Source organism: Onychostruthus taczanowskii, unplaced genomic scaffold, assembly GCF_017590055.1.
Source record: "Onychostruthus taczanowskii isolate IOZ18803 unplaced genomic scaffold, ASM1759005v1 scaffold15, whole genome shotgun sequence".
In the NCBI taxonomy this organism is placed as follows: Eukaryota; Metazoa; Chordata; class Aves; order Passeriformes; family Passeridae; genus Onychostruthus; species Onychostruthus taczanowskii.
Genome location: NW_024498685.1, coordinates 12703823 through 12730402, shown reverse-complemented (window position 1 = coordinate 12730402; position 26580 = coordinate 12703823). Strand labels below are relative to the sequence as shown.

Here is a 26580-nt window from a genome sequence, read left to right as displayed (position 1 = left end):
AAACAATGACATATATTAATGACAAATTAATATTCTGGATTAAATGTTACATTGTATCAAAACTTTTAAAGTTCTTTAAAAAACAAAGTATTGATTGGGTAAGATTTAATGTGAAATTTGCTGGACATCTGAAATACATATGAAATATAGAAACCATCCCATGGTTTTCTGAAATCACATGCAGTGATGATAAATTACAGCATTATCAGCACTGTTTCAGCACAGTCAGTGGAATTAATGGGCAAAAAAATGAGCCCCCACACACTGATGTGCACAGAATTCAGTATTTTTACAGTACTATTTAATATTAACAAAACCAAGCCCTTCATTGCTGTCATAAGAACTTTCTGCCTCTTGCTTCAAGTCCTTAGCATGTGATTCCTTAAGCTCACAGTGGCAGGAATCTGTGACAGGAAGATGGTAGCACTTTTAAGACAATAGTTTTATGGTTAGAAATGTTAGATGTGCTCATGAGACGACTGCCCATTCTCAAGGGCAGCTGAGACAAAATGTACCATGGGAAATTGGATAAAGAAACATTAGTGGGAAAATAATTGAATCATCTTGGAGAACATTTAAATGACACTGTTTCCCAGTGGGTACCACTTTTCTTCATTGAACTGGACACTGCTCAGTTGAATGTTAACAGCTCCCACGAATGTTCCTCTGCTTTTCACAACAAGCTTCAGTACACGGCCTTGGAGCTCTGAGACTCTGTCATAGACAATCTGAAATCACACACAGTGAAACAGAAAGAAACATCCAAGTTTGTTAATCTGGGTGACAGGCAAAGCACGTCAATGCAGCGCTCAGGATGATGATTAATCCAACTGTGTGATAATTGCTTTAAACTTCCATCCAGAATAGTAACTTATTAACCACCAGCCAAATTCACTTAACTTAGTAAATTTACCTCAGAAATACATTTGACCTTATCTCATTTATATAAAGAGATTCTACCTTAGAATCAAAGAGCTTAGGCTCGTGAGGTCTGATTATTTTAAAATAAATATTATTCTTTTAAATTATTGAATTATATTATAATTCTTATATACTATATAATCACATACTATATATAATAATATATATCTTATATAATTATTATATACATCTAATATGTATAATATATATGATATTATATTATGTTATATATAATATACATATAATTTTAAATATATATGTTATATATAATATATATTATACAGTATGTATATGATACATTATGGTGTACATAATAATATATTATTTTATAATAATATATAATATATAAACTATATATGCTATATATAACTATATATTAAATAGTATATATATAATATATATTATATAGTCTACATATTATATAGAATATATTATTATATATTGTATATTACATAATAATTATTAAAAATATTATTTTAAATAAATCTGGTACCTTTCTTGAAAAATGCTTGAGAGGAAAAAAAAAAAATCAGTATTCATAATTTTCCCTGTGAAAACTGGAAAAAGATTGGACCCAGTTTAACAAATGGAAGTTACTAAATTTAGATGTTTCTGATACTCCAGAAGTGCTGTTGATACTTCTCAAAATAAACGAGACAGTAGTTTAGCGTCTCTTAAAAAATTACTACTGTGTAGAGATTTAAAATAGCATTTAAATTACCTTAATGCTGTAAGAACACTGGGATTAAGTATGACATGATAATGGTGTATTTTCTGAATTGAAAAAAACCCAAAAAATCTCAAGCAATAGCCTAACAGGAGTCAGCTGCACTCAGAACAGATTCCCATGCTTCAGTCTCTGCATCAATAAAAACTGCTGAGTGAACTGCCTGTGAGCTGATAAAATGTGAGGGAATACTCACATTTATAGTGATGGTGCAGGCCTGAAAGGTAAGCTCCCTTCAGAGAAGTCCATTTAATCTAAAATTTGTATGGCCAGAAATGCTTTTGCTATTTTAGCTGCAGTGCAAAAAACGCTTTCAATTTTAATCTCTTATGCTGTTTGAAAAGCAAACGTGGTGACATTCTCTCACTTCAGGAGAACGGGAAATTCCAACTGCTTGAAAAGCATTTGCCTGCTAGGAATTTCCATGGAATCTGTACCTAAGGCACTGCTGAGGACGAGGAGGAAAGGCAGACTGAGCCCTTCCAGCTTGGATCTCTGTGGGCTGGACTGATGAGCCCTCCCTGCACTTCCACTTGCAACTGCAGGAATTTCACAGGGAGCATGGAATGGACAGGACACCAGGCAACCCTCACAGAAAGCAACAACAAGACCAAGAAAGGTCTTGCCAGGGGATTAACATTTCCTTTTCTAGTTAGAAACCTTTGGAAATAATAGTTTGGGGTGGCTGTCATGAAATTTGCACCTGGTGCTTTTTTGGTTTTCATGTTTACCGTGCCTATTTTGCCAAACTGTCTGTGAATTACAAATTTCACAGCTTCTTTTTCACTCACCAAAATAAGTCATATGATGAAGAAAATCTGAAAAGCAAGGACAGGCACAGTAAACATAATACAATTTAGAATAAATCTGTGATCTGACACTGAGGCAATGCTAATGTTACCAAAGAAAGCTGCCTTGTTTCTTTGCCAATATATTAAATGTACCAGCTGTTGCTTTAAAATCACCAAAAACTACACATATCAGCTGTAAATGCTAAGAAACTGAACTGGGGTAATGAAAAGCTTTTAATCTTTGGCCAAAAATAGGTTTTAATCTTTGAGCAATGACAGACCTTTGCAGTGCAGGGTGGGTGGTTTTCAAATGATCCCAGTAACCTGTTTCTAAAATGGTATTGCAAATTCAGCTGGAGTAATCTCCCATCATCAGGATGTCGGGAGAGAAGAAAGGTCTGGAGAAGGCTGAATTAGGGTGTGGATGAAACAAATGCCACCTGCCAGAATGTGGGAACAGTTAAATCCTGAAGTGATTGCGCAGTGAGAATATTTGCCTGCCTTTGACACAGATTGATCAGATGGAGGTGAGTTATGTGTGCCCATGCAGCAAAGCAGTGGGACAGTTAGGGCTGGAATTCAACTGTTCCAGGCTCCAAAAACAGAAACACTGTTGACCTACAGGAGACTAATGACATTTTAATCACAAATGAGGGACAGTTGCTTCTCCTTAGGTAGCCATGGCACAGTTCCTAGATTTGGTAATTAATCCAAGGTGGTTTTGATGCATGGTGCTGGAGGGAGTGGCCGTGGCTCCTGGTGCAGTTCCCTTCCTCCCCTTCCATCAGACTGGCTGAGGCTGCTCTGCCTGCATTTTCTCTTTGTATTCCATTTTTCTCTGTTACCCCTCTTCTCCATCACCACTTCTTAATGCAATATAACATTAACTACTGTGAATGCCACAAATTCCAAAATCCAGATACAGGCGCAGGAGAAAGAAGGATTTGTTTGCTAAAAGCCACTCCAAAATGTTTGCTGTAACTCATTTTATTGTCAGCCCTCCTGGACTTTCGCATCTTCACTCTCACATACGAGTAAAAAACAAACATAAAAAGCAGTTTTGCAAGGTTGATAATTTGCTGTAGGCAGTCATAAGCAATAGAAGTACAAAACTAAAATAAAAAATACCCAAGAGAAGCACCTTTCAGATTTTTCTCAGTCTGGAACAAAGAAGGAAATTAATATACAGCTTCCTTCCAGCCATTTGGCTTTAATAAAAACTTATGAACTCATAAAAAGGCTACTACATTTCTGTACACAGTGCTTTGGACAGTAACTAACTTAAGAGACAGCTGACTTATATTTTTAGTAGTTTTTCTCCCCTGGGGCGGCTTCTGCCTCAGTCTACCAGCCTTGGACAAAAACTGCATCCAGAATGACATCACATATGGAGCAGCAGAGCTGCTAAAGCACAGGCATCGGGTTGGAAAGGGCCAGGTTCAGTGGAACCATATGTCCCCACTGTGATTAGCACTTCCCAGTGAAAAAGATTGAGCATCTGGGAAGGAGGCTCTCAGTTCTGATTAAGGACATTAAAGTTTTCATGGAATTTCTTTTAACGGCAGAGGAATACTTGTTAACCACAATTAAATTTCCTCCCAGTGACTACTGACTGACTGCAGACAGGATTTTGGATTTCATTGCATTCAAAAGGATCTAAGAACAATTCGAAAGATAATTGCCCTCCAGTGTTGCTGGCTGGCTCTTATCTGTTGTCCATTTTGGATACCTTACAATGAATGTTATGATATAATTGTATTATGTTCCTTTGCTTTAAATGTCCTTTAAATGTAAAGGAATTTCTTTAGACAGATTAATTAGATTTATTCCACTTTGATAGCAAAAAAAAAGAACGAAAGAACAACAACAAAAAAAGTCTACTTCCTTGTTAATCCACTGTAGTACTGTGGGGAGGGAAATTTGTCTCAGCTGTGAGCAGTAATACTACTCAGGGAGCCTTCTTACAGAACACTGGAAGTCATCAGTGTAAACAGGCAACTTTTGTAATTAACAGATGTGGGAAAAGGGAAATAGTAGAACTCCAGGAGTGAGAAACTAAGAGATAAGCACTCAGACTCTGCTGACTAACCTAAGTTTTATCATATCTTATCTACAAAACAGGGTGGAGTGGTAATATTTTCCATGCCTTCTGCTTTATAGCCTGCTGAAAGAGCATTTGTAAATTACTTTAAGATCTTTAGGAGATTTGTTACATGCAATAATTATAATCTCCAATCCCACCTACTGTTTTAATCTCATCTGCCCTTACAAATGAACACAGTTTATACCACTTCCCATTCTGCCATAACTGTTTCTCCATACAAATGTTTCCTTTCACCCCAGAGGCATGAGCACTTCAGTGGTGTGTGAAATAATCAAATATAGCTGTGAACTGATGGCATTTTAACACAAAAAGAACCTGGCTATTTATTCTTGTGTTATCATTTAGGACGGTGACAACCAATTTTCAAATGTTAATTTGAATAACAGCATCCATTCAATTATTACTTTTCATGCTATTGTGCATATCTGCATTCAGAACTGCTGGGTTACGGTGCAATGATGCTTGGCCTCATCTGGCTAACATGTAACTGTGGTTATGGGGTAAGACAGAGCACTGTGAGAAATCCAACTGCTTTGCTGAAGAGAGAGACATAAGAGACACTGTTTCACTTCTGAGAAAGGTGCAAAACAGACAGTTGTCCCCATTTGTGGTTCACGTTACGATACATTCCTTCCTTTGGCCATCCTCATTGCAACAGCTCTAAAAATGCTGTATTGTTTTAATTCAAGAGTGGGCAAAGCAAATAAAACAAGTTGCAGCTGTGTGGGTTGGGGGTGAGCTGTGGGAAGCAGCTCTGCAGAGAAGGACCTGGGGGTCCTGGTGGACAGCAAGCTGTCCATGAGCCAGCAGCATGCCCTCATGGCCAAAAAGGGGTCCTGGGGTGCATTAGGAAAAGCACTGACAGCAGCTGAGGGAGGCGATCCTGCATCTACTCAGCCCCAGCGAGGCACATCTGGAGAGCTGTGTCCAGTTCTGGGCTCAACAGACCCAGAAAAGCAGGGAACCACTGGAGTGAGTCCAGTGAAGGGCTGTGGAGATGGTGAGGCACTGGAGCATCTCATGAGAAAAAGCTGAGTGAGCTGGGCCTGCTCTCCCTGGAAAAGAGACAGCTGAGAGGGAGCCTCATGCATGTCTGCCAGTGTCCACAAGGAGAGCTCAGAGGATGTACCAGGCTCTCCTCTGCAGGGCCCAGAAATGGGCAGGAGCAACAGGAGGACCTGATGCCCAGGAAGGTTCACTGAACGCGAGGAAGAACTTCCCTGAGCAGTGATTGAGCAGATTGTCCAGAGTGGGTGTGCAGTCTCCCTCACTGCTGATATCAAATCTGTGCACACTGCTGTGCCATGTGCTCTGGGACGGCCCTGCTGGAGCTGGAAGGTGGCACCAGATGCCCACTTTGTGCCCTTCCAGCCTGACCCATTCCGTGATTCTGTGAAACAAGGAAGGGTGGAAGGAAGTGAACGGAACTCACAAGTTCATTGTAAGTAGGGTCGGAGCCTTTTGGAGCTGTTCTTGTTTTCCTTCGACTGACCTCATGAGGGTCTGGCAGAAGATAAAATTCAGCATGTGCACTTGGGGCTGAGCCATCTGGGAGGTGCTGGAAAACAAGGTCACAAATATGAATGTCCATGTTCTAGCAAAGAAAACAAATTAAAAAAGTACCCCAAATGAAATCCGGGCTTTTGGCAGACACAGAATCATGTTACATTCTGAGTATTCTCTGGGCTAAATTGGAGTGCTAGTGGAATAACAAGAATTATTAGAATTCAGCTTAAAATGTAATCAGGAAAATAAAAATTAAATAATGCAAAGACAAGGTAAAATTGTCTCATATTTACATTCTGATGGAAAAACCATTAAGCCTCAATCTACTCTAACTCATCTTAATCTGATACAAAGTCTGGCTCTTCCACTTTCCAGAGCAAGGCACAGAAACTGGATTTTAGACAGTAAGCTCCTATTGATTTTAAGCCCTAAGTATCAGTGCTGATATGGGCAGAACCGATTGTTTCTAAGGCTGTTTCATAAAACATGTTACTATAGAAGAGCCAGGAGCATTTCCTGCAGCAATATGGGCAGGACAGGTTTCTTATAACAGCTTTTCCCATCTTGCCCATCACACAGCTGCAATCTCTCTTTAATTTTCCAGTTCAGGTTACTGAATGATATTCCAGATATTCCATCTTATAAGGCAGCAACTCGAGATCAGAGACAATCTATTAACCAGGCTCAGTCATCAGCCAGTGCTGGTGGGTGGAGAATTTTTTGATAACTTCTGAGCAGCTCTAAAGTTATTCCTAAAACAGCATCACAGTTACTCAGAAAACACATTGTATTATTTGAGGCTTTGAAAGAACACACAAAAAACGTAAAAATTAAAAACTGTGGAGCAGGCATCCTGCCAGTACCTGCCACTTAATGTTTGGCTCATAATTAAGTACAAACCCTTATGTTGGTTACAAAGTATACAGTCAGAAAGCACAAAATGAGGCGTATCAAAATATCAGTAATTTTAATCATATAATCAGCATTTTAGACAGGAAGTTCACCTGTCAGCTCCCAGGCAATCCAGTGACAGGATGCAAATAAGAATACAAGCAAAAAGAAGAGAATTTAAAACATTTGGAACCAAGGAACCCAGAGGAATATACAGGCACTTGCATTTATATCTCCTGTTGTAATTTTACACCTGGCTCAGAATGAAGTAATTTCTCAGATTTTGATTATTCACAATGTGTGTCTGGCAATATGGGAGTTTCTACAGCATTATCAGCAACATATCCCTGGGACAGAAGAAACTGCTGTCTCCTAACAATAAATAACTTCTCTATTGGGAAGGAAAACAGTGCTTGTGTGTGTGTGTGAACAACCAGTTCTTGCACAACAAACCTCTGTTTTTTGTTATCTGAAATGATCCTTCAAGGCAAATGATGTGGTCAACTGCAAAGCTCATTATTGCTATCAGTAACACCACACAGCATCAAAGGATGCTCCCCTCAAACCATCACATATTGCCAGCACTATGGGAGTGATTAATATTCCTATTGCTAAGTTCCCCAAAGCACATCTGATTTAAAATGCCCATGGGATCGAGCTGGATGGGATTCAATGGCCAACAAAAGAGAGACATTAAAGGGCAATGGAATGAAAGGGTATTTTCCTAGGATGGGTTGCCACCTCATTAATGCAGGATTTATTTACATTTATTTACAATTTTCACTGTCCACATGAAAGCTCGTCTCTGTTGATCTAGGACTGTACTAAAACTTCAACTGAGGATTACAAGTAACAGCGAAACTGAGCATCTCTTAAAAATCAGGAGGAAGAATGAAATGCAGCCTGAAGTGCCAGTCCAAGCAATCAGGATTACACCTAAATGCAATCAAGCTCTTAACTTCTCAATGAATATGTAAACATCACTGTAACTTGAAGGTCAACTGATTTTAGTTGTTTGAGACACAGAAAGGAACCAGGGAGGTGACAGGCTCCAAAGGTAACGTGCTCCAACAGGACCTGGGTGTCCAGAAGTGATTAACTGTCCAGATGTAATTAACTGAAAAGAAGTCACATAAAATTGTCACTGTGCCTTTGAGCTTTGTCATGTTACCTTGCCTTCAGCCAACTAACCCTGCCAGCTGATTCCTCCCAAAATTTAAGGAAGGCACTTTGCAGCAGTGTTTTGGTTGTATGAGATGGACTGAAAACTACTTCCCCATTACCCCTCTGAATGTAGATAAATAGGTGTTGAAAGAGGTGAGTGGGAGGAGAGGGTCAAGAGAGAAAATTAAAAAAGAGAACATTTCAGTGATTCAGATGGGAAAACTCAAGGGGAGAGCTGAGCTCTGGGATATTTCAGAGCTGAAATAAAGCCACTTTTCATGAATAGTGGCAATCAGCAGTCTGATAGAGGTAATTTGATGTGCAGCCACTTGAATTCCAAGCAGACGTGGTAGTTCTGATTGTTGGTTTTTTCTCCCCAACTTTACAGGTGACATTTCCCCCCTTCCTCTTCCCTTGCTGAGGAAAGGCAAAGAGGCCACTCCAAACCCCACTGCTGTCCCAGTTCTCCATCTGCAGTGGCACTGTTATGCCATCAAACAATCAAAAAAGCTTCAGCTGAGCCCTCTCCCAGCCAGATGAGGTGTTCCACCTCCCAGCTGCCCTCCCCTGCCTCCTGACACCACACAATCCATCTCATGAAGGACTCCAGCTGCTAAAAAGACTGTCCCACCACACACTAATAATTCAAAGCTACAGATTAAGAGCAGTTTTAAACCAGCCCCAGCCTTACAAGAGCAGAGCATGGGGAGCTCATATGATGAGTTTTTGCTGGTTTCTCTTTTGATTGGCACCAGAGCTGAATTTTTTTTTCTTGTGAAGAGCCTGCTTAACCACAGGATTTCTGGAGGCAAGACTTGCAGTGGAAAGAGCTGTACTTTGATAAACACTTCCTAGCAGGAGCAAGGAGTGATAGTGGCAGTTTGACTGCAATAGTGCAAAAACAAGACTGGCATTAACACGGCAAAAATCTCTTTTAAAATCATAAGTAAGTGGAATTTGAAGTAAACTCTTTTAAGACAACTGAAATAGCAGGCAAAAAAATCCCCAAGTTTTGGGCAAACTAATTCTTCTCCAGGGTTTTTGAGCTGAGCACTGAACTAAAGGAGAATAAAGGAAAAATGGAGAAAACATCAGGAAAAATGGAGGTAACATCAGAAATATTTTTCTTACTAAGGATTATGACTTCTGTCATATTACAGTATCACATTTAGTGATCACTTCTAACTCAGACTGCACTGGCTTATTTATAAATTTAGGTAAACATGAGGAATACCTGACCAAAACCACAGAATGCCAGATGGGGTCAGGCTGGAAGGACCCACAGTGCTCATCTGGTCCCACCTCCCTGCCCAGGCAGGGTCATCCCAGAGCACAGCATTGTGTGCAGATGGTTCTGGAACATCTCCAGGGAGGGATTCTCCACACCCTCTCTGGGCAATCTGTTCCAGTGCATGGTCACCCACACAGGAAAGAAATTTTTCCTCCTATTCAGGTGGAATTTCTCTCCAGAGTACCTGTTCTGGTGAGTTCATTATAGAAACAGAATAAGATTCCAAGCAAGTTCTGAAATCCAGCAAACCCCCTCTTTGTTATTATTGAAGGATTAAAAAACTCACTGATTTCTGTCCATAGTCCAGGCCAGGAAAAAAAAAAAAATCAAAGGGTACCTTGGGAAAGCCATTTTGCACTTTACTCTGCAATACCTTTACAGCTTGAATGCACTTGTGATCAAGCAAACAAAAAAGCTTAAAGTTTTAAATTGAGTTCTATTTGTGTAAAATTCTGTAGTCATTTTATTAACCAAAAATAAAGGATTTTTACTTCCTTCAGAAGAAGGTACTCCCAATTTAAATTACTGTCTTAAATCTTTTATTGTGTTTACTTGCAAATAAATCCAAGCTATAAAAACCTGTCAGGCTGTAAAGGTATAAAACCAATCTCCCAACAAAAATGCCATAGGTTCTCTTGATATGCTTAGGGACAAAAAGCCCACAAAATTCCCCAGTGATTTTGATCTGCCAATAAAAAAATTTGAATTTAGAAGTTACCTCAAATTGAATTTAGAAACTATTTTCTTTCTTCAAGTACAACCAAGTGATGATTGAACTATTTTCTCAGAGAGTGACTAGCCTAGTTGACCTTGATAATGACAGATGTTTTTAAAGGAACTCAGATACAATTGCTTGTATTTATGTTAAAAAAGGGTTATATTTTGAAAATGTTATTTTTTTCCAAAGTCAGGCAGAAGGTGGTGAAAATATTTAAGAATGAGGGAGAGAAAGTAATACTCTGGATTTACTTGTTTCCATGTCTCTAATGGAAACTATTCAATACTGAAAATCTAACATACATAGCCTGCATCTTTTATGACTGTTCCTTTTTCCCCTCCAGTTTTATTTTCCGAAACCAAAAAAGTTGATATTTGTTTACAGAAACCCTCACAGATGTGTTACATCCTATATAATTTAATTTTAAATATAGTAGCTGTGGCTGGGAAATAATGGATGAAATTCAATTATTTTTTCCACAAGAAATATGTTATCCTAATGACTTCTCCCCCCTGATCATTATTAATGATCCACAACTCTCCTAACATAAGGATTTTTTTTAGCATTACTATAGCCATAACTACTGCAAAATTTGCCATATATTCAACTATTTAGTAATTTAGCATATAATATGGATATTGAGCCATTCTCATCATTTTTAAAACATGCATTTTAAGGATAATTCATTGTAAAACTTTTTAAAACTCACATCTTCTTAAGTGACATAAAATTTTCTTTTTAGGTGACTTTTGCCTCAAATTTAAATCATGTCATCAGTTTCTGATCACCTTTTGTCCTAGAGAGGAACAGATTGATGGCTCCTGAACATTTGATAGTTCCAGCTGCTGTTCTCTTTTTCCCATTTTTCATTTTCAACAATCTTGACAGTAAAAACTAATGATCAACTAACCTGTATTAACTAATGACATCTTTCCTCCTGTATAAATAACTACTTCTACTCCCCCCAAAAATTAATTTCCTTGACATTTTTAAATCTCAGTTTCTCTCTTCCTTTTCTTCAATGGAAAAAAAAAAAACCCCAAAGATATCTAGGCATTAGAAAGACTCCCATTTCAGCTACTGTCCTCAAATAAAAATAATTCATGTTGTCCTGTATTTCTCTTAGTCTTTACCATCCTATCCTTTACCATCCTTCTGTTCTTCTCTTACATACACTGCTGTGAGAATTTATTTACATAGTGAAGAAAGGACTACAAATTATCCCTTAATTGTTAATATCAAGATACCCATACACCTTTCAAAAGCAAACCACTATAGTGAGTGGTTAGCAAAAACCTCAAAAAAAAAGACAAAATGTCTACATATTATGTGTACACATTAGGTGGATTTGATTATTATCCAGTAAAGGAGGATTAGGAAAAAATCCACAGAAGAAATCACCCTTGCACTGCAGTAACCTTTGTAAATTATTGGCTGCCTCTAAAATAAATTAAATAATAAATTAATTAAATGAATTAAAGCCAGTGAGAGATATTTTATATATATATATATGTGGAAATATATGTGGTGATATATATGAAAGTATATATATATATATATATATATATATATATAAAAAAAAATATATATAAAATGATCCTATATAAAGGTAAATGGGGATTGCTGGGTGAATGGGTGGTTGTGTTGTTCCTGCCTGCAGCACTGCACTAATAAGGCACAAAATGGTTAACTATTCTTTGTTACAAGGTCTTTTAAGTTTAAACCATCTAATGAACAAATGATACTTAAATAATTTTGACTTTTAACTTAATAACTAATTACTCAAAGTCTGCAATGCTGACTTTTCTGTCTAATTACAAGATATTACTTAAGAAGGAGAAGGAAGAAGGTGAAGAAGAACTAGTCTGTGTTCTAAAGCTTTTATCTTGCTTCATATATATTACTACATTCTGAAACCCCACACTCTAAGTCTTCTACCTTGTGATATGATATACTTCTAAACTACACACTTGTAATTTCAGTGCTATCAATTTATTTTGGAAGCTTTTTTCACAGCCTCAGATCACTTGCAGTGCTCTCCTGGGAGTCAGAGACTGTGTGCACAGGAAGTCTGAACTTCTCAGCATGCAGAACTCCAACAGCTTCCCAAATCCTAAAGTGGCATCCAAGACCCTTCCTTGTTCTCCCTTTGAGCTCTGCAGATCCCAAAGCATGAACACCTCTATTCTCCCCTGCTACTGAGCTTTTCATTTTCCTCTCACAAAATATCCCCAAATTGCTCTGAAGGAAATGAAAAATGAAATCCCATTTTCAGAAATTAAATAACAATTGCAGAAGAAGAGAATCCCCTCCACCTCTACGGTGCACTCTGCACTCTCTGCTACTGGCAAGACAAAACAGGAAGACAACTGGTCAAAAGTGGTTGCACAAATATGGGTTTTTTCCCCCCAAACAACGAACTTTTTCACCTAAAATTTGTAAATATTTACAGCTTCTCTTCAATGAGTATGTACATAAAGACAGAAGATCGCTGCCATGCAGGTCAGTAGCAAGGCAAGCAAAGAAGAAATTGAATTTATCTCAAGTTAATGCAAACCAATAAAAACCAATTTTGCTGTCAGGGAAATTCTGGAAAGCTTTTTTTTTTTTTTTTGAGCATTTTTTACCTTTTCTGTCAGGGAAATTCTGGAAAGCATTTTTTTTTTTTGAACATTTTTTACCTTTTGGAAATCTGTCAGTGTCCGTGGAGCGAGTCTCCAGATGGCTTTGTCATTTACCGTGCTAAAAATGCAAAGATGGCCTATCCATATTATTGATGTGAATATCCAAATGTAGCTTCTGTCCAATTCCTTCAGCATCCCCATCAACCTGCCTGCAGCAGAGTGGCCAGGACTGGAGCAGCCTGCCTGGAACAGCTGCTCATGCAGCATTCCTGAGGGGGACAAGTGTGCTGGAAAAATAGGGTTAGAGCTGTCCTGAGACACAGCATTTCTAAAGAGTGAACCAACAACCAACCCTTTCCAAGGTCTCCTGGCTTTAAATGGGAAAAAATAACCATGTCAGGGAGGGAGACCTGCAGGAGAATCACTCTGTCATAGTGTGGGCATCTGGTTTGGCTTGGTTGAATTGCCCCCACATTGGGTCTGGCCCCAGCTGAGACAGATCCTGCTGCTCGTGCCACCACCAGTGACAAAAGGTGTGTATGGAGCTGGAAACGGGGGAAAATGGTTCGTTCTGGAATGATCACAGAGGTCAGGCAAGATATGGCATTCGTGGTATTCAAACCAGCCTGACCAGGCAGCTGATCCATCACAGTGAGATGGAAATGTAATTCCAGCACATTACAGAGGTAAGAATCTCAGTTTCGAACTAATCCCAAGTCACAGAGACAGTGGGACTTTCAGAATGAACAGGAATTATTTGTTAAATATTAAAAAAAGGAAAAAAAATGTGATTTTTTTTTAATTTAGGGACACAGTTCAGGAAAACAGATTGGATCCCAAAAGACTCAGGGCTTTCTAAGAATTATGAAAAATATTTCTTATCTGCTTCAATCATTTAAGAGGAAAGCCCATCTCTCTCTGCTTAAATGAAAAAAAAAAAAAAAGAATATGAAGATACCCTGAAGGTCACATGGGTTTCTCAACCAACCCTTTATTTCTGTAGAGCTCTGAAACCAGAAAGTTGAAGAAATGCACTGAGATTTATCTCTGATGCCCTGTTTAAAAAGAATAATTTGTTGTCTTGATGACCCAGAAGGAGATAAGGACAGACACAATCCCAAATGAAATGGGGAAGAATCTGCACAACCACACTTTGTAAACTATCATTTAAAACAGATCCTGCCTTTTAGAGACCACTGGCAGAGGGCAAGGAGAACTAGAATTTCACTCCAGCAAGAAATGACACAGTTTTGCATTTTATTTCTGTTTATTTCTGTTTCTGAGCAAGCAACCAAGAAAAAGCCATCACAGAATGGGTTGTGGCTGTACCCAGCTCCTGAGCCTGACAAAATTCTGGCCCTTCACTGATGCTTGGGACTCCATTACTGTCTGCTTCACATAGCACCATGTGGGCATAAAAAAGTTACCAAGGCTGAAAAAAGAATATAAAGCAGAAGTGGGAATGTATGGAATAAATGTACAACCCCCAGTGAAAGATCTGAGTGAGAATCACACGGAAGTTTGTTTTTTTTTTTTTTTTCTGAAAGAAAAGGCAACATCTTCTAGATTTCTGAACCACAAGTTGCATTACTATTTTAACACAATTAATTCCACTGGGGTTTTTTGTTGGGTGTTTTTTTTTTTTTTTTTTTTTGGTTTTTTTTTTTTTTTTTTGGTTTTGTTTTGTTTTGTTTGTTATAGATGAGAGAAATCAAGGGTCAGGCATGCTTTAAAATTATATTATCCTGTGGATAAGCAATGTTGGTGCAGGGTGTAGAATGCAGAGAGTAGATTTCATGACCAAGTCTCTGAAGCTTTTATCTCAGAATTACCACCAAGCCCGTAAAGAAACTAAATTCCTTTGCTTTCAACCCTGTATTATTGCTGTGCTTGGAACACTTAATTTTCAGATGAATATTTAGTCACAGAGTCTGTGACACTGGCTGAGATAAGAATGATCTTGTTTTGACCCTTAGAAACACAGATCCCAGAATTTCTTCTTTTGAATAAAGTACAAAGGAGAACAAATACTTAAAGACAAATCCCCATTTCACTTTCCTTTTGAAATCAGTCAGGATTAAGAGCATGTTAGAGGGCATGAAAGGAAATTAGCCTTTGAGAAAAAGAAACACAAGGAAAAGCTATTATTCTATCTTTTTGCAACACACAAATTATTTTCTCTCCTTGCCTGGTCCCAGACAATAAATGAATATAAAAATGTGGAAAGAAACAGTGAGATTGTGATCCGTGCCTTCATTCTGCACTATTTTTCTTAATTTCTTAATTAGTTACAAAAGTCTGTATATACCTATCTTTAATTTCTCCAACTGTACAATCTCCCTGCACTTTTCTTTCAATTATTCTGCAGCATGCCATCTCCCTGTGTAAGAAAGCATTTCATTATATGAGGCTTGCAATTTCTGCTCCTTAATTAGCTCTCATTACTTCTACTTATGCTCTTGCTCAATGTTCTAAATAATTCCTCTTGAACCTTCCTGTCTTCTCCCTTAAATATTTGCACAATTGACTCGTGTCCTTGTTAGTCTGTTCTTAACTAAGTTTTAGTAACAATAAATCACTCCTGAAGAATCAATCACTCCCCCAGCAACCCTACTGAGAACTGTCCTTTGAACTTGTATTCTAGTTAAAAAAAACATCCAGAGAGAAATAGTTTACTATCAAAGCCTTATAAAGATGAACTGCTTCATTTCTGCCCCATGGCACCAGGATCTGGCCTTTCTCATTGGCATCTCTTGTAGCAGCCTCATGTCTCACATGGGCTTGTTTTATCTCCACATTACTGTTGGATATAGATCTCTCCCTCCCTGAGGAAATATTTTTCATTTGTCCAAGCTGGTTGTAGAGTTCTGGAAATTACTTTTATTCTCTTGATCTTGCTCTGTCTGCACTATTATTTTTAATGTTTTCTTCATTTGCAACCAGTGGCAAATCTAATTTTTGTTCACCTTCATCTCCCAGATCACTCATATTATTAAACAGAACTCACTGTTTTGTTTTGTTGTTTTGGTTTTTTTTTTTCTTTTTTTTTTTTTTCCTTATTCAACACATATCAGCTATGTAGGGAATTACTTATTTAAAAATGAGCAGTTAGAATTTAGAGCTGAGGCAGTAGTGTGACTGTGACAGATTAAAGGGTTTAACAAGAAATAATAACAGAACTTTCTGTACAACATATTTGTCAAACACCTTTCAAAACAAATATGTTTGAATCCAACAGTAATCCCTGTGCCACAAGAACAGACCTCATCTCTTTCCAATTTAAAGTACTGCTGAGTTGTAGTACCCTTTGTTTAGAGGTGTTCAGCTAATTTTCAGTCTCAAGGAGAACATAGCTTATGTGTGCTAATTTCCTTTCACTTTAAAAGAATTTTCTATGAATATAAAATTAAATCCAAATTCTTTATAAGCTAGAGTTAGTACAAGAGCTTTCTTCCCATGGCTTTTTATTTTGTTTTCCTGTGCCAGACTAAGGAGAACTTCATCTGAATGTTACCTCCCTCCATCAGCCAAGCTGCTGATTTAATTCTGTCACTGATACTCTCTGGATAACTTTGTTCAGCTCAAAGTGATTTTTATTTTTCCCACTTGTTTTCCATCCCTGCCTTGCCTACCTGTGCACCTCCATTCCAATCCCTGTTAGCTGCAGTAAGGAAAGCAATACACGTTCATAATATTCTGAAAGGATAATGTGGCCTTTTGTTTCACTGCCAGGCACTGTGTTGTTGGCAGGCAGTAAATATTTTCCATTTAAATCTATATAATGATAGTCATAAAGTGTAAAAGTTAGTGAGCCCATGAGAGGAATGATGGGAACCAACTAAGATTGAGCAAAGATCCCCGACACTTCCCCAGCCCAAGCTGAGAGAAAACCCAGCAAAGGCAGCAAAGCATCCACCTGTGCTGTAGGTGGGAACATCCCCACAGCCCTCTGCTGCAGGCTGAGACCTCATCCCTTTGGACTTGGGAAAGATTGGCTGCTGGTTTTGACTTCTTTTCCTACCTCTATGGAGGTTGGGATTGAAGGCACTTAAGACCACAGCTCACCTTCAGGCTCAGGTGTTGATCATTTCTTATCAATGTTACAGCCTCACAGCAGGGAGTTGGCAGTCTTTCATTAGCAAGGCACAAAATGACCAAGTGTCTCTTGTTACAAGGTCTTTTAAGGCTAAATTACCCAATTAAGAAATGATACCTAATTATTTTCACTTTTAACCCATTAACTGATCCCTTGAATTCTGCACTGTGGAATTTTCTGTCCAATTACACAGCACCACCCAAACCCATGGAGAAGAACAAAGAAGAAGGTAAAGAAGAACAACCTATCTCTGCTCTAAAATCTCCATCTTGCCTTGTATATATTACTATATTCTAAAACCCCAAACTCTTAAGTTTTCCACCCTGTGATATCACACACTTCTACCATCTATACACCTGCAATCCCAATGCTATCAATCAATTTTGGAAGCCTGTTCCACGGCCTCAAGTCCAATGCAGTGCTCTCCTGGGAGTCAGAGTCTGTCAGCACAGAAAGTCTAAAATTATCAGCATCCAGAACTCCAAAAATTGGTTCCCACCTTTTTTTTTCCCAAAACATTTAAACCATGGCATCTCACAAACATTTTTGGAAGCAATTTGTACACGAAATGGAAAGAGGCTGGATGTCTGTGTAAGCCTAAAGCTGATTACTAATTCGTCACCCACATATCAGCTATCCCAGAATCATTAATCACCAGGAGTGCTACATGACAGCTTCAGAGCTTTTATAAAAGGAAAGCTGGAAGTACTTTTGCAAAGAACTGTAGGAGTTTATTTTTCTTCCAGCAAATTTTCCCCCCGTAAAATTGGTTCTGAATTCATCGCCCACGCACGCTTTCCTGAATTCTAGTAACATCCTACATTTACTGGCGTGAGGTTCAGGATAACTTGGCTTTGTTTCTCCTCCCCTCTACCCCTGAGGAGTTACTCTGTCCACAAGAAGTAATGGGCAAAAAATATTCAGCAGAGAGGATTGAAAGTTTAGCTGCTTATCTAGGAAAACAGGGCATGCCTGAAGTCATGGCAATGAAATCAGCAGCAAAAACACGCTTCCTCCTGAGCCAGTGCTGAACCACTGTTCCCTTTGCTTCTCCACGAAGCAGGCAAGGAAATGTGTTAGAAAGCCTTTTCTGGGTGTCAGGAATGGCTATTCCTGTTGCCTCTGGGGCTTTTTTTGAGAGGGCAAGCCCACCAGTAGGTAGCCTGGCTGTTTCTGGCTGTGTGGAGCTAATCCAGCCCATAGCCAGCCCTGTGTGAGATTTAGTGGGCTCTGCATATCTCCCATTCTCTGTGCTGGTTAATGAAGGTGAACAGGACTGCACTTGAATATCACAAGTTCAAAACCTACTTGTATTTCAAGAAATCCATCTCCACATCTGCACAAGTCTCTGTTTTTAAGGTAGAGCAGCATTCCCCCTGTGCTCCTGTTCCTGTTTGCTCCGTTTGTCTGGGTATTGTGCTGCCACAGTTGGACTATTCTTGTTCCAAGGCAACAGATCCTTTCAGAGGCCAAAGCAAACCTCCCCTGGGGCTCCTTTACATCCCTCCTGAGACCACTTAATGCACTTCGCCAGGTACTGTGCTATTGTCTTTATAGAATAAGCCTGCCCTGTCTCACCCCTCCACCTGCCACATTCTCCACGACTCCAGAGGCAAACTCTCCAGGCCCCCAAGGTTTTCACCCTTACACAAATGTTTCCTTCTACCCCAGCCTCACTTTATTAAGGCAATATTGCCTGTAGTCCAGAAAGAGCCCAGTGTGGCACTGTCTGCACTTGAGAGGAGCAATGCCCCAATAAGCTGACTTCAGGTTATGTAATATATTTGGAAAATTGCATTTTATTGGCATCATGGCTTTGGTATATTTGGAAATTGAATTTAAGGTTATTTTCCTCAGCAATCATGGTGATGCCATTCAAATCTTAAGTAGAAGCAGTGAGCCACCTGACTTACAGAATCTCAGGATTCAAATGAAACTGAATTTGCTGTGGCAAATATTGAGACTGAAACATTTTTAGGATCTTATAAATATCTGTTTAACAGAGCTTGTCTTCATTGTGCACCCACAGCCTTAAAGTGTAGGCAAACACTACCAACCAGTCTTAACATCTCTGTGTTCAAACAGTTTCCTTGGCTGCAAGTTTTTCCTTGGTGAAAAAACACAGCTTTTTCTTTGCAGAAGGTTAGATTAGATTAATGATCCTTTCCAGTCACAAAATCTATAAGGCTGTTCTCTGCTGTTTGTCTCTGCAGAAATTTTTTGAGCGAGTTTTCTTCAAGCAGGACTGGATTTTTTACCCGTGCCTGAAATGTTGCAGAGGGGAGGGAGAGGACACTGAAGCTGACCTAGGGATGAGAGTTGTGCATCTGCAGCAAATCTGGCACGTGTGGATGCCTCAGATCCCAGGGGCCCATGCCTGCACCACATTAACCAGTTCTGTGCCAGGCCTGCACCACACCAGGGCTCTCTCCACTGCTGCTGCATTTTTTTCTCCAAGACACCCCACGTGAACGGGCAAATTTCCTTCAGGAGCAATTCCTGCAAAGTTATGGCACTGCAGCCTTCTGGCTTCCTCCTTTAAAGAACCTGTTTGACACCTGAGAGTGGCTCTAAAAAATACCAGCTCCTTAGGGAGTCTCTTGTGCATTGTATATCAAGGTAGGATTTGCACAGCAGGATCTAGGTCTCCTATTAAAACTCCTAGAAGTAAACCCACACAAACACTAAATCAAATTTATTTACGTGGATCAAAAGTCTCTATCACAATTCCTGTCAGTTCTGTGAAGCTCCATTTGGGATTAATTTGGCCCACTACAATTATTTTCACATCTGAACACATCATAAAATCTCTTTATAGAGATAAATTAAATAGGGAAGAGCAGAACAAAAATTATTTACTATAAATTATGAATTAAAACAAGATTGCAAAGTAATCTCTGCACAGATGAACCACTAAAATATAATTAGTGAGACTCTGCAAAAGACTGACTATACCTGAAATAGCTTTAACATGTCTTGAATAAGATATGATCTTGGCATACTTATAAAATCCCTGTTCAGCTCAACCAAAAAAAAAAAAAAAAAAGAAAAGGAAAAAGAAAAGAGAGAACATTAGAAAGATTGATTTATATGGCTGGGAAGCTGAGAAGATCACTAATGAGATAAAGAACCTTCCAATTACAGGTTACTGGTCTGAAGGCAGTCCAGTATCACAGTACCCTGGAGCTCTAATTCATATTTCAGATCAGATGACAAGGGATGGATGGCCAGGTGGAAGGAAGGAACTGGAAGCCCAGGATTTAAAACCATCATTGCCTAAGTTAGGCTGCCACAACAATGACTTTATTTTGGTGGCATGAATCACTGTTACCCTTGCTGAACAGGACTCCTACCACTTCTCTTCAAACCCACTAAAATGGGTTTGATTTAAATTACCTCATTTAAATTATCTATTTCAAAAGCAACACAGTAACTTCAGGTTGTACTGTCCCTTTCCATAATGAAGTGAACTGAACCCTGGATTTTATGTTTGCACTGCAGAGCTATCTATGCTGTAATTTACTTTCACTTAATTAAATGGCTGGAACTTCCTTAGAACACAGTTAGGAGCCTACACACTTACAGTGATGGAAGCAAGGAGAAAGGAAGACTAATTCCAACACCTGCAAATTGTTTGTGTGCATCTCCACATCACCTGCCTGAAGTCTCAAGGATATCATCAGCATGACAATCACTAAAATATGCCTCTCCCACCAATTAGAACTTTATTAGAAGCTTATCAAAGTCACTTAGATTTAAAAAGCTCAACAAAAAAAAAAAAAATTAGAGGGTCTTGTGCTATGAAGGTAAAGTTTGTATAAATTGGACCTGTCAGCAAAGGCTGATCTCACCTGTCAAAGTGGCACACAGGACATAGAAAACAAGTCTCAGGACAGAGATGTATTGAATGTTATGGACCAGAATGGAGATGCTTGACTTGCAAATGAGAAGCAGAGAACAGGCAGAGCTGTGTAAGCCTCATGTGCCTCATACCACTAATTAAACAATCAGCCTCATTTTGTTACTGGTTGCCCCTCACTTTGGCCCCATTTAGGAAAAAGGATTGCAACCCAGTTTGGGATGGAGGTGGCATAGAGTGTGCACTGAGAGCCCACAGTAGCTAATAGCAGCTAGACAAATAAAGGCTCTCTTGCCACAGCTTGAGACGTGAGCCATGGGAATTCAAAGGCACATCCAGGCATGGAATTAATTATGGAGCAGCCCACACTCTTCTCCAGTGAGAGATCACACCTCACACACAGCCCCAGCTCCATCTCTGCTCAATATCTACCCCCCAGACTTGTGACAGTGCTACAAAGCTGAGCATCACTCCTCCAAATGACACTGCTCCTTGAAACACAGCACTGCTCCCTCTGCTGAGCTCTTCCCTCCTCATGGACAGCCAGGCTGGACTGGAAAGAAATGCCTGGATAATCAATCCACAGTGCCAGGCTGACATGCTGCAAAAAGTCATGCTGCTGCACCATGCCTTATGTCTGACTGCTACCAAAATGAGTCAGCTGAGAGGGCCAAAACAGAATCAAAATTGCTTTTCTTGGAAAAGGCCATTACCAACCATTAAGGAAACCCAGCTTCTCTATCTGTCTCACACCTGGAACCATATTGAGTGAGCTCAAAGGGAAAAAACAATTTTTAAATCGTGACAGAACAGCACTATCATTACTTTGAGCTGAAATTAGTTATCCCAGAAAGGCTGTTTGAAGATTAATGTTTTCACAGTACTCTGCAAATGCAAGGACTTACTGGTTATGCATTCTGATAAAAATACTCACGAGGTTCCTCATGTGTTTCAGCATTATTGTCAGGCAGGTGTTCTCGTAGGATATGACCAGTTGCACTCCAGGCTTGTTACCAGCTGACTGAGGACCTAAAAAAGGCCAGACAGCTTGATTTTAGTTATCAGCTTAGAGCAAATATATCTGTAAAATATTGAAGTACATATTAGCTAACATATAAAAACCTGCTGCGTGCTTAAATCAGGGATGAAATTAGAAAACATGGATAAGGAGTGTGATGAAAGAAAGTGGTCTGACATGCAGTGCTCGTTTTCTTTCCTGTTTGTTAACTGCCAGTGAGATTTTCTGTTTACTAATTGCCATCAATCTGAAATTCAGTGGGAAATTTATGCTTGAGTGACAAATAATTGGGGAAGTTTATTTGGCAGTCACTGATGATACTATTCACTATTGTTGCAGTTCTGTCTGGTTAAAAACACAGTAAATTTTTTTTTTCCAGTTCCCAAGAGAAAGGAAAAAAAAAAACAAAGGAAAAAAAGAGCAAATTTCCTGACCAGTTCCAAACCAAGTTAGAGAAACAACATTAAATATAAACTCTCCCTTCCTCATTCTGTAGTTTAGGTGTTCTAGGCTGGTTTTCATGCAACCCATTGCTTTCATAGATTTTTCTACTAAGATGCACTTTAAGAGTCTGACACAATTCCCACTGAAAAAAAAAAACCCCAACCATTTTTCATTTTCCAAGCAAGAAGAATCAGTCTCATATTGTGGAAGAAATGACTAAGCAAATCCTGTTCCATCATTCTCCTGGAGGCACTGAGCCAGCTGTCTTCACTGCCAAAAATGTGTGTCCTTGAAGCTGGGTAAGTAATGTGGTTTACCCGCCCTGCAGAGACAGCAGGGGGGCACAGCAGAGAAAAGATGCCTTTTACCACAGCAAATCAGGTAATGGTGAGCACAACCTCTCCTCAATATCTGTCTGACCTCCTTTTTTTTTTTTTTCTTTTTTTTTTTTTTCGCAGTGTTTCACCTGAGCAGGGGCTGAGGAGCTGGGTTGGAGCCATTTTTCACCACCTGGTCACCAAGGACAGCCCAGACACTGCCTGGGTGAAGCTGCCTCAGCCAAACAGGGCTACATCTAATTAACCAAAGATGTATTACAACCACTAATTTACCTGAAAAAGCAAGAATTCAATCCTGCTAAACTTACAACACAAAGAGGATGTCTCATGAGCTGGGCTCTGCTCTCCCACCTCCCCTTTGGAGCAGTGGCTGAGCTGGAGACCTGAGACAGAGAAATCCTGCTCTCCCTTCCTGCACCTTGGGATCTGCCACTGACACTCCAGCCCTGGAGCCACTGCAGGGTGACATAACAACGTGAGACAAACAATAGAGTGGTGATTAATTCTTTAAATAGAAACACATCTCATGAGGAGAAGAGGCAGTGGGAAAGGATGATGGGAATGCAAGAACAGCCATCACTCAGAGTCATCCACTGCCACAGGAGGCTTTTGGGAGCACCAGCACTGCTCCCCTGGGTAGCAGGAGGGTTCCCTTTTGTCCCTGACAGCCTCAGCAGAGACCTGGGTGATGCCTCCAAAGCCTTCTCAGGGCATCAAGGGCACTCCCTGTCTCACTTCTCCCCATACATTCCCCAGAGCTCTCACAGCCAGGGGGGTGGGAGCCAGAAATCCAATTCCTTCTGCTCAGCAGAGTAGGAGGCACAGGGGTGTCATAATGGACAAACCACGTTGGGTGTCTTTTTCTGAAGAAACCAAATGTGTAACCTCTGGAGCAAACAGAGACTGAAATCACTGCTCAGCACACACAGTGACAGTGGTGCCATGTGCTGCTGACAGCCAGAGAGGCAGTGTAATTGCCATTTATCCTAAGGAAGGGAACTCAAATGAATTAGAAATAACACAGTGTGTACATGCAACTGCCATAATATAATTTTACCAACGCTACTGAGTTTATGATGCTTGGAGTGGAATTTCAGAATATGAATCCATCTCCAATTTCTCCCCTTTAGAGACTACAAAAATACATTTTTAATCACATCCTAACTAGAGAAGGGTCTGAAACACTCCTGAAAAATTGAAATCTCAGGAAGAAATCACTAAGCTGGGACTTAGAAGACTGAGTAGCAGTTCTTCATTTGTTATTCTCCCTTATGAACCTTGACAAATGACTTGGCAAAACTGTGCCTTATTTCATTTCTTGTGTTATGAAAATGGGAACAGGGAGGGACAAGGGATGAAAACTTGTGGCATGAGTCTTTTCCAGGTTAAGAAGCAGCCCATAAAATTCCTGGGGTTTTTTTTTTTTTTTTTTTTTTTTTTTTTTTTTTTTTTTTCCCTTAAGCTGTGAGTCCTTTTGCCTTGAATTTGCAAGAGGAGATGCAGAGTTCAGGACTATTACACACAGTGTAACACAAGGGCAGCTGTGTTTTAACATAAGGGCACAATTCACTTGTGGGGCTCTGTTACTTTTGGGAATTGCAGTGAGTCACCACCAGTGGTTTAGCAAGAGCAACAATTTCAGAGGCTAAATTACATCATCAGAATCCAGCTGATCACTGTGCCTTCCCTTTCCTACCAGCAATACCAGTGCCTTTGTTTTTCATTAATTTTTACAGTGTGCTGCTTATATCCAGTCAAGGAATTTCTCTGTGGGAGTTGGTTTTTATTTTTTCCTTAAAAGTAAGAAAAGTAAATAAGTTTCTAACAAAACAACCCAACTCCCCCAAAAAACAACAAAAAAACCTCCCACAAAACAAAACACCAAAAAAAGGAGGAAATGACAAAAAACCCCCAAAGCAAACCAAAAGAGAAGGGAAAATACAATTCTAATTGAATATGCAAAATGAAGCCTGAAACACACACACTATGGGCACAACTATTACTAAAATATTGGCTCTTACTATGCAATAAATTTAGTACTAATGGGAAAAAAAATAAAAGAAAGGGAAATAAAAAATAACAGAGCATGGAAAATCTGATAAACATCGACGAGACCACTGTTGTTTATATTTCAGAGTAAAACCCAGTTACTGTTAGCTACACTCAGCTGGAACATTTTTGGTTTTCCCACACTCAGTGCTAGATCATATCCTCTTTGAAGTCCAGGTGATTGTAGCTTCAAATGATGATAGAATACACATTAATCTAGCCAGCTTGGGCAGATGGACTTGAGCTCAGTCCTGCACTTTTGGGAAGCGTCATGCTCTGCTTTCAGCCCATTTTGGCAGGACCAAGTGCTGGTCTCTTGCAGGTACAGGACTAAGTTACACTGACTACAGCTGAAGCAAGAGGTCCCCCCAGGGATCAGTTCTTGACACTCTGGTGTTGATGCAAAACCTGTCAAATACCAAATGAGGACCTCAGAGCTCTTGGAGTTTTCTCCTTTCTGATTTGTGCCTGTGTAGCCCAGCGTTCCCAGTGGAAGTCAGTCTCCAGCCCTACTACAGAAAATCCTAAACCCTGCCAGTTTAGAATCTCTTATTGAGGAACACAAACATGAGAAATCTGTAGGTCCTTTTGTCTTTTCAAACGAAGAAATGAAGGCAATTAGCATTCAGATTTCTGCTGGAAGTGAAATGATCTTCCCAGTACTCAAGCATGCAGTACTTTGTTTCATCTAGATGTTTTTTTCTGCCATGATGGAGAACTAGCAGCTCCATATCCCATCACTGGTGAAATGTTTTCATTAGCAGCAGTTTGAAACAAGCTCTGCATTACACTGTGCACAGTGTTTGAGGAACAGAGATGGAGAGGAAGATGCTACTGACAAAATCAAGAGGGAGACTGTAACTTAGTAATACATTTAATCTTACACGTGGGCTGCAAAGCAATGTGAAGAAACTAATTAACTAAGTGTCAATGCACTGCCATTGGGGAGATCAGTGTTATTCTGTATTCTGCACCCTCAGATTTTTCTTAGACCTTTCTCCTTGGTCACAGCCTGTTTTGACATCTGGCATCAAAGAGAACTGGAACCTGTTTGGTTTTCCAGGGCTGGGGTTGAACGACCCAAGCCAACCATCTGCTTTGGCTCCAGCCTCCAAAGGAGCTGACTTCACACTCCAGCCAGCCCCAAAAACACTGCCTGGCTCAGGGCTTCAGCCCTCCGAGGCAGCCAGAGGTGCTCAGGGGTGATGTGACTAAACCAGGAAGGCAACTTGTGGCAAAAGATTCACATCAGGAGCGAGCAACTTCAGAAGATCAAAACACTACTGGGACATGAGCAAGAGAGCCTTTTTCTCCTCAGGGACTATTCATGAGGGCTGTGGCTCTGCATGGAGGGAAATGCCATATTGCAGTGTCCCTGGAAGGCCTGGATGGCTCTTTACAAGGACACAGAACCTGTTCCCCTACTGCACCCCAAGGCTCACACAAACACAGGGAGCACTAATTAAGCATGCCAGAACTGGGGCTGGGCTCTACAGTGTTACAGCCCACAGCAGAACCAAAACTGTCTGAATGATTAATATTTTAAGGATATACAAACTCAAGAGGATATCTCAAACTCAAGCTTGATATGAAAATATTTTTGGTAGACTTTTCTTTCTTCCTTCCTTTTTTTTAAAGGGCTTTTATAAAAGTCTGTTTGTGAAATCATTGCTGATATCTGCTCTCACTGCCTTGTAGTGAGCTTGGTATAATGAAATGCCAACAATGTTCAGGATAATTCAGAATTCACCCCACTGGGAATACTGATTCAGTATTCATGTCAAGTAAATTTAACACTGATTTCCAATCTCTCTATTGCTGGGAGCAGAGTACAAATTCATAAATTTTAATTTTTATTTTACTTTAGTAAGTGTAATTACCTACAACATTTATAAATTATAGCAGTGTAAGAGAAAGATGCTGGTTTGATCAAAATTCATAACCTGGTCCTATTGGGTATTAATCTTATTTCATATTGATCCTAATCAAGAGAGAGATGATTTCTTTTGCCTGAGAGAGAAGCTACCAGACCCATGGAA

General features: G+C 39.6%; 1 protein-coding gene across 1 annotated transcript in view; it reads right to left on the bottom strand.

The window, feature by feature from the left end:
* Positions 1-344: 344 nt before the first annotated feature.
* The window catches only part of PIK3C2G (phosphatidylinositol-4-phosphate 3-kinase catalytic subunit type 2 gamma), a 186195-nt gene continuing 159959 nt past the window's right edge, over positions 345-26580 (bottom strand). Inside the window, 3 exon segments of the mRNA XM_041398704.1 lie at positions 345-728; positions 5976-6101; positions 21627-21721. Of these exon segments, the coding sequence (XP_041254638.1) occupies positions 576-728; positions 5976-6101; positions 21627-21721 (374 nt within the window). The 3' untranslated portion in view covers positions 345-575.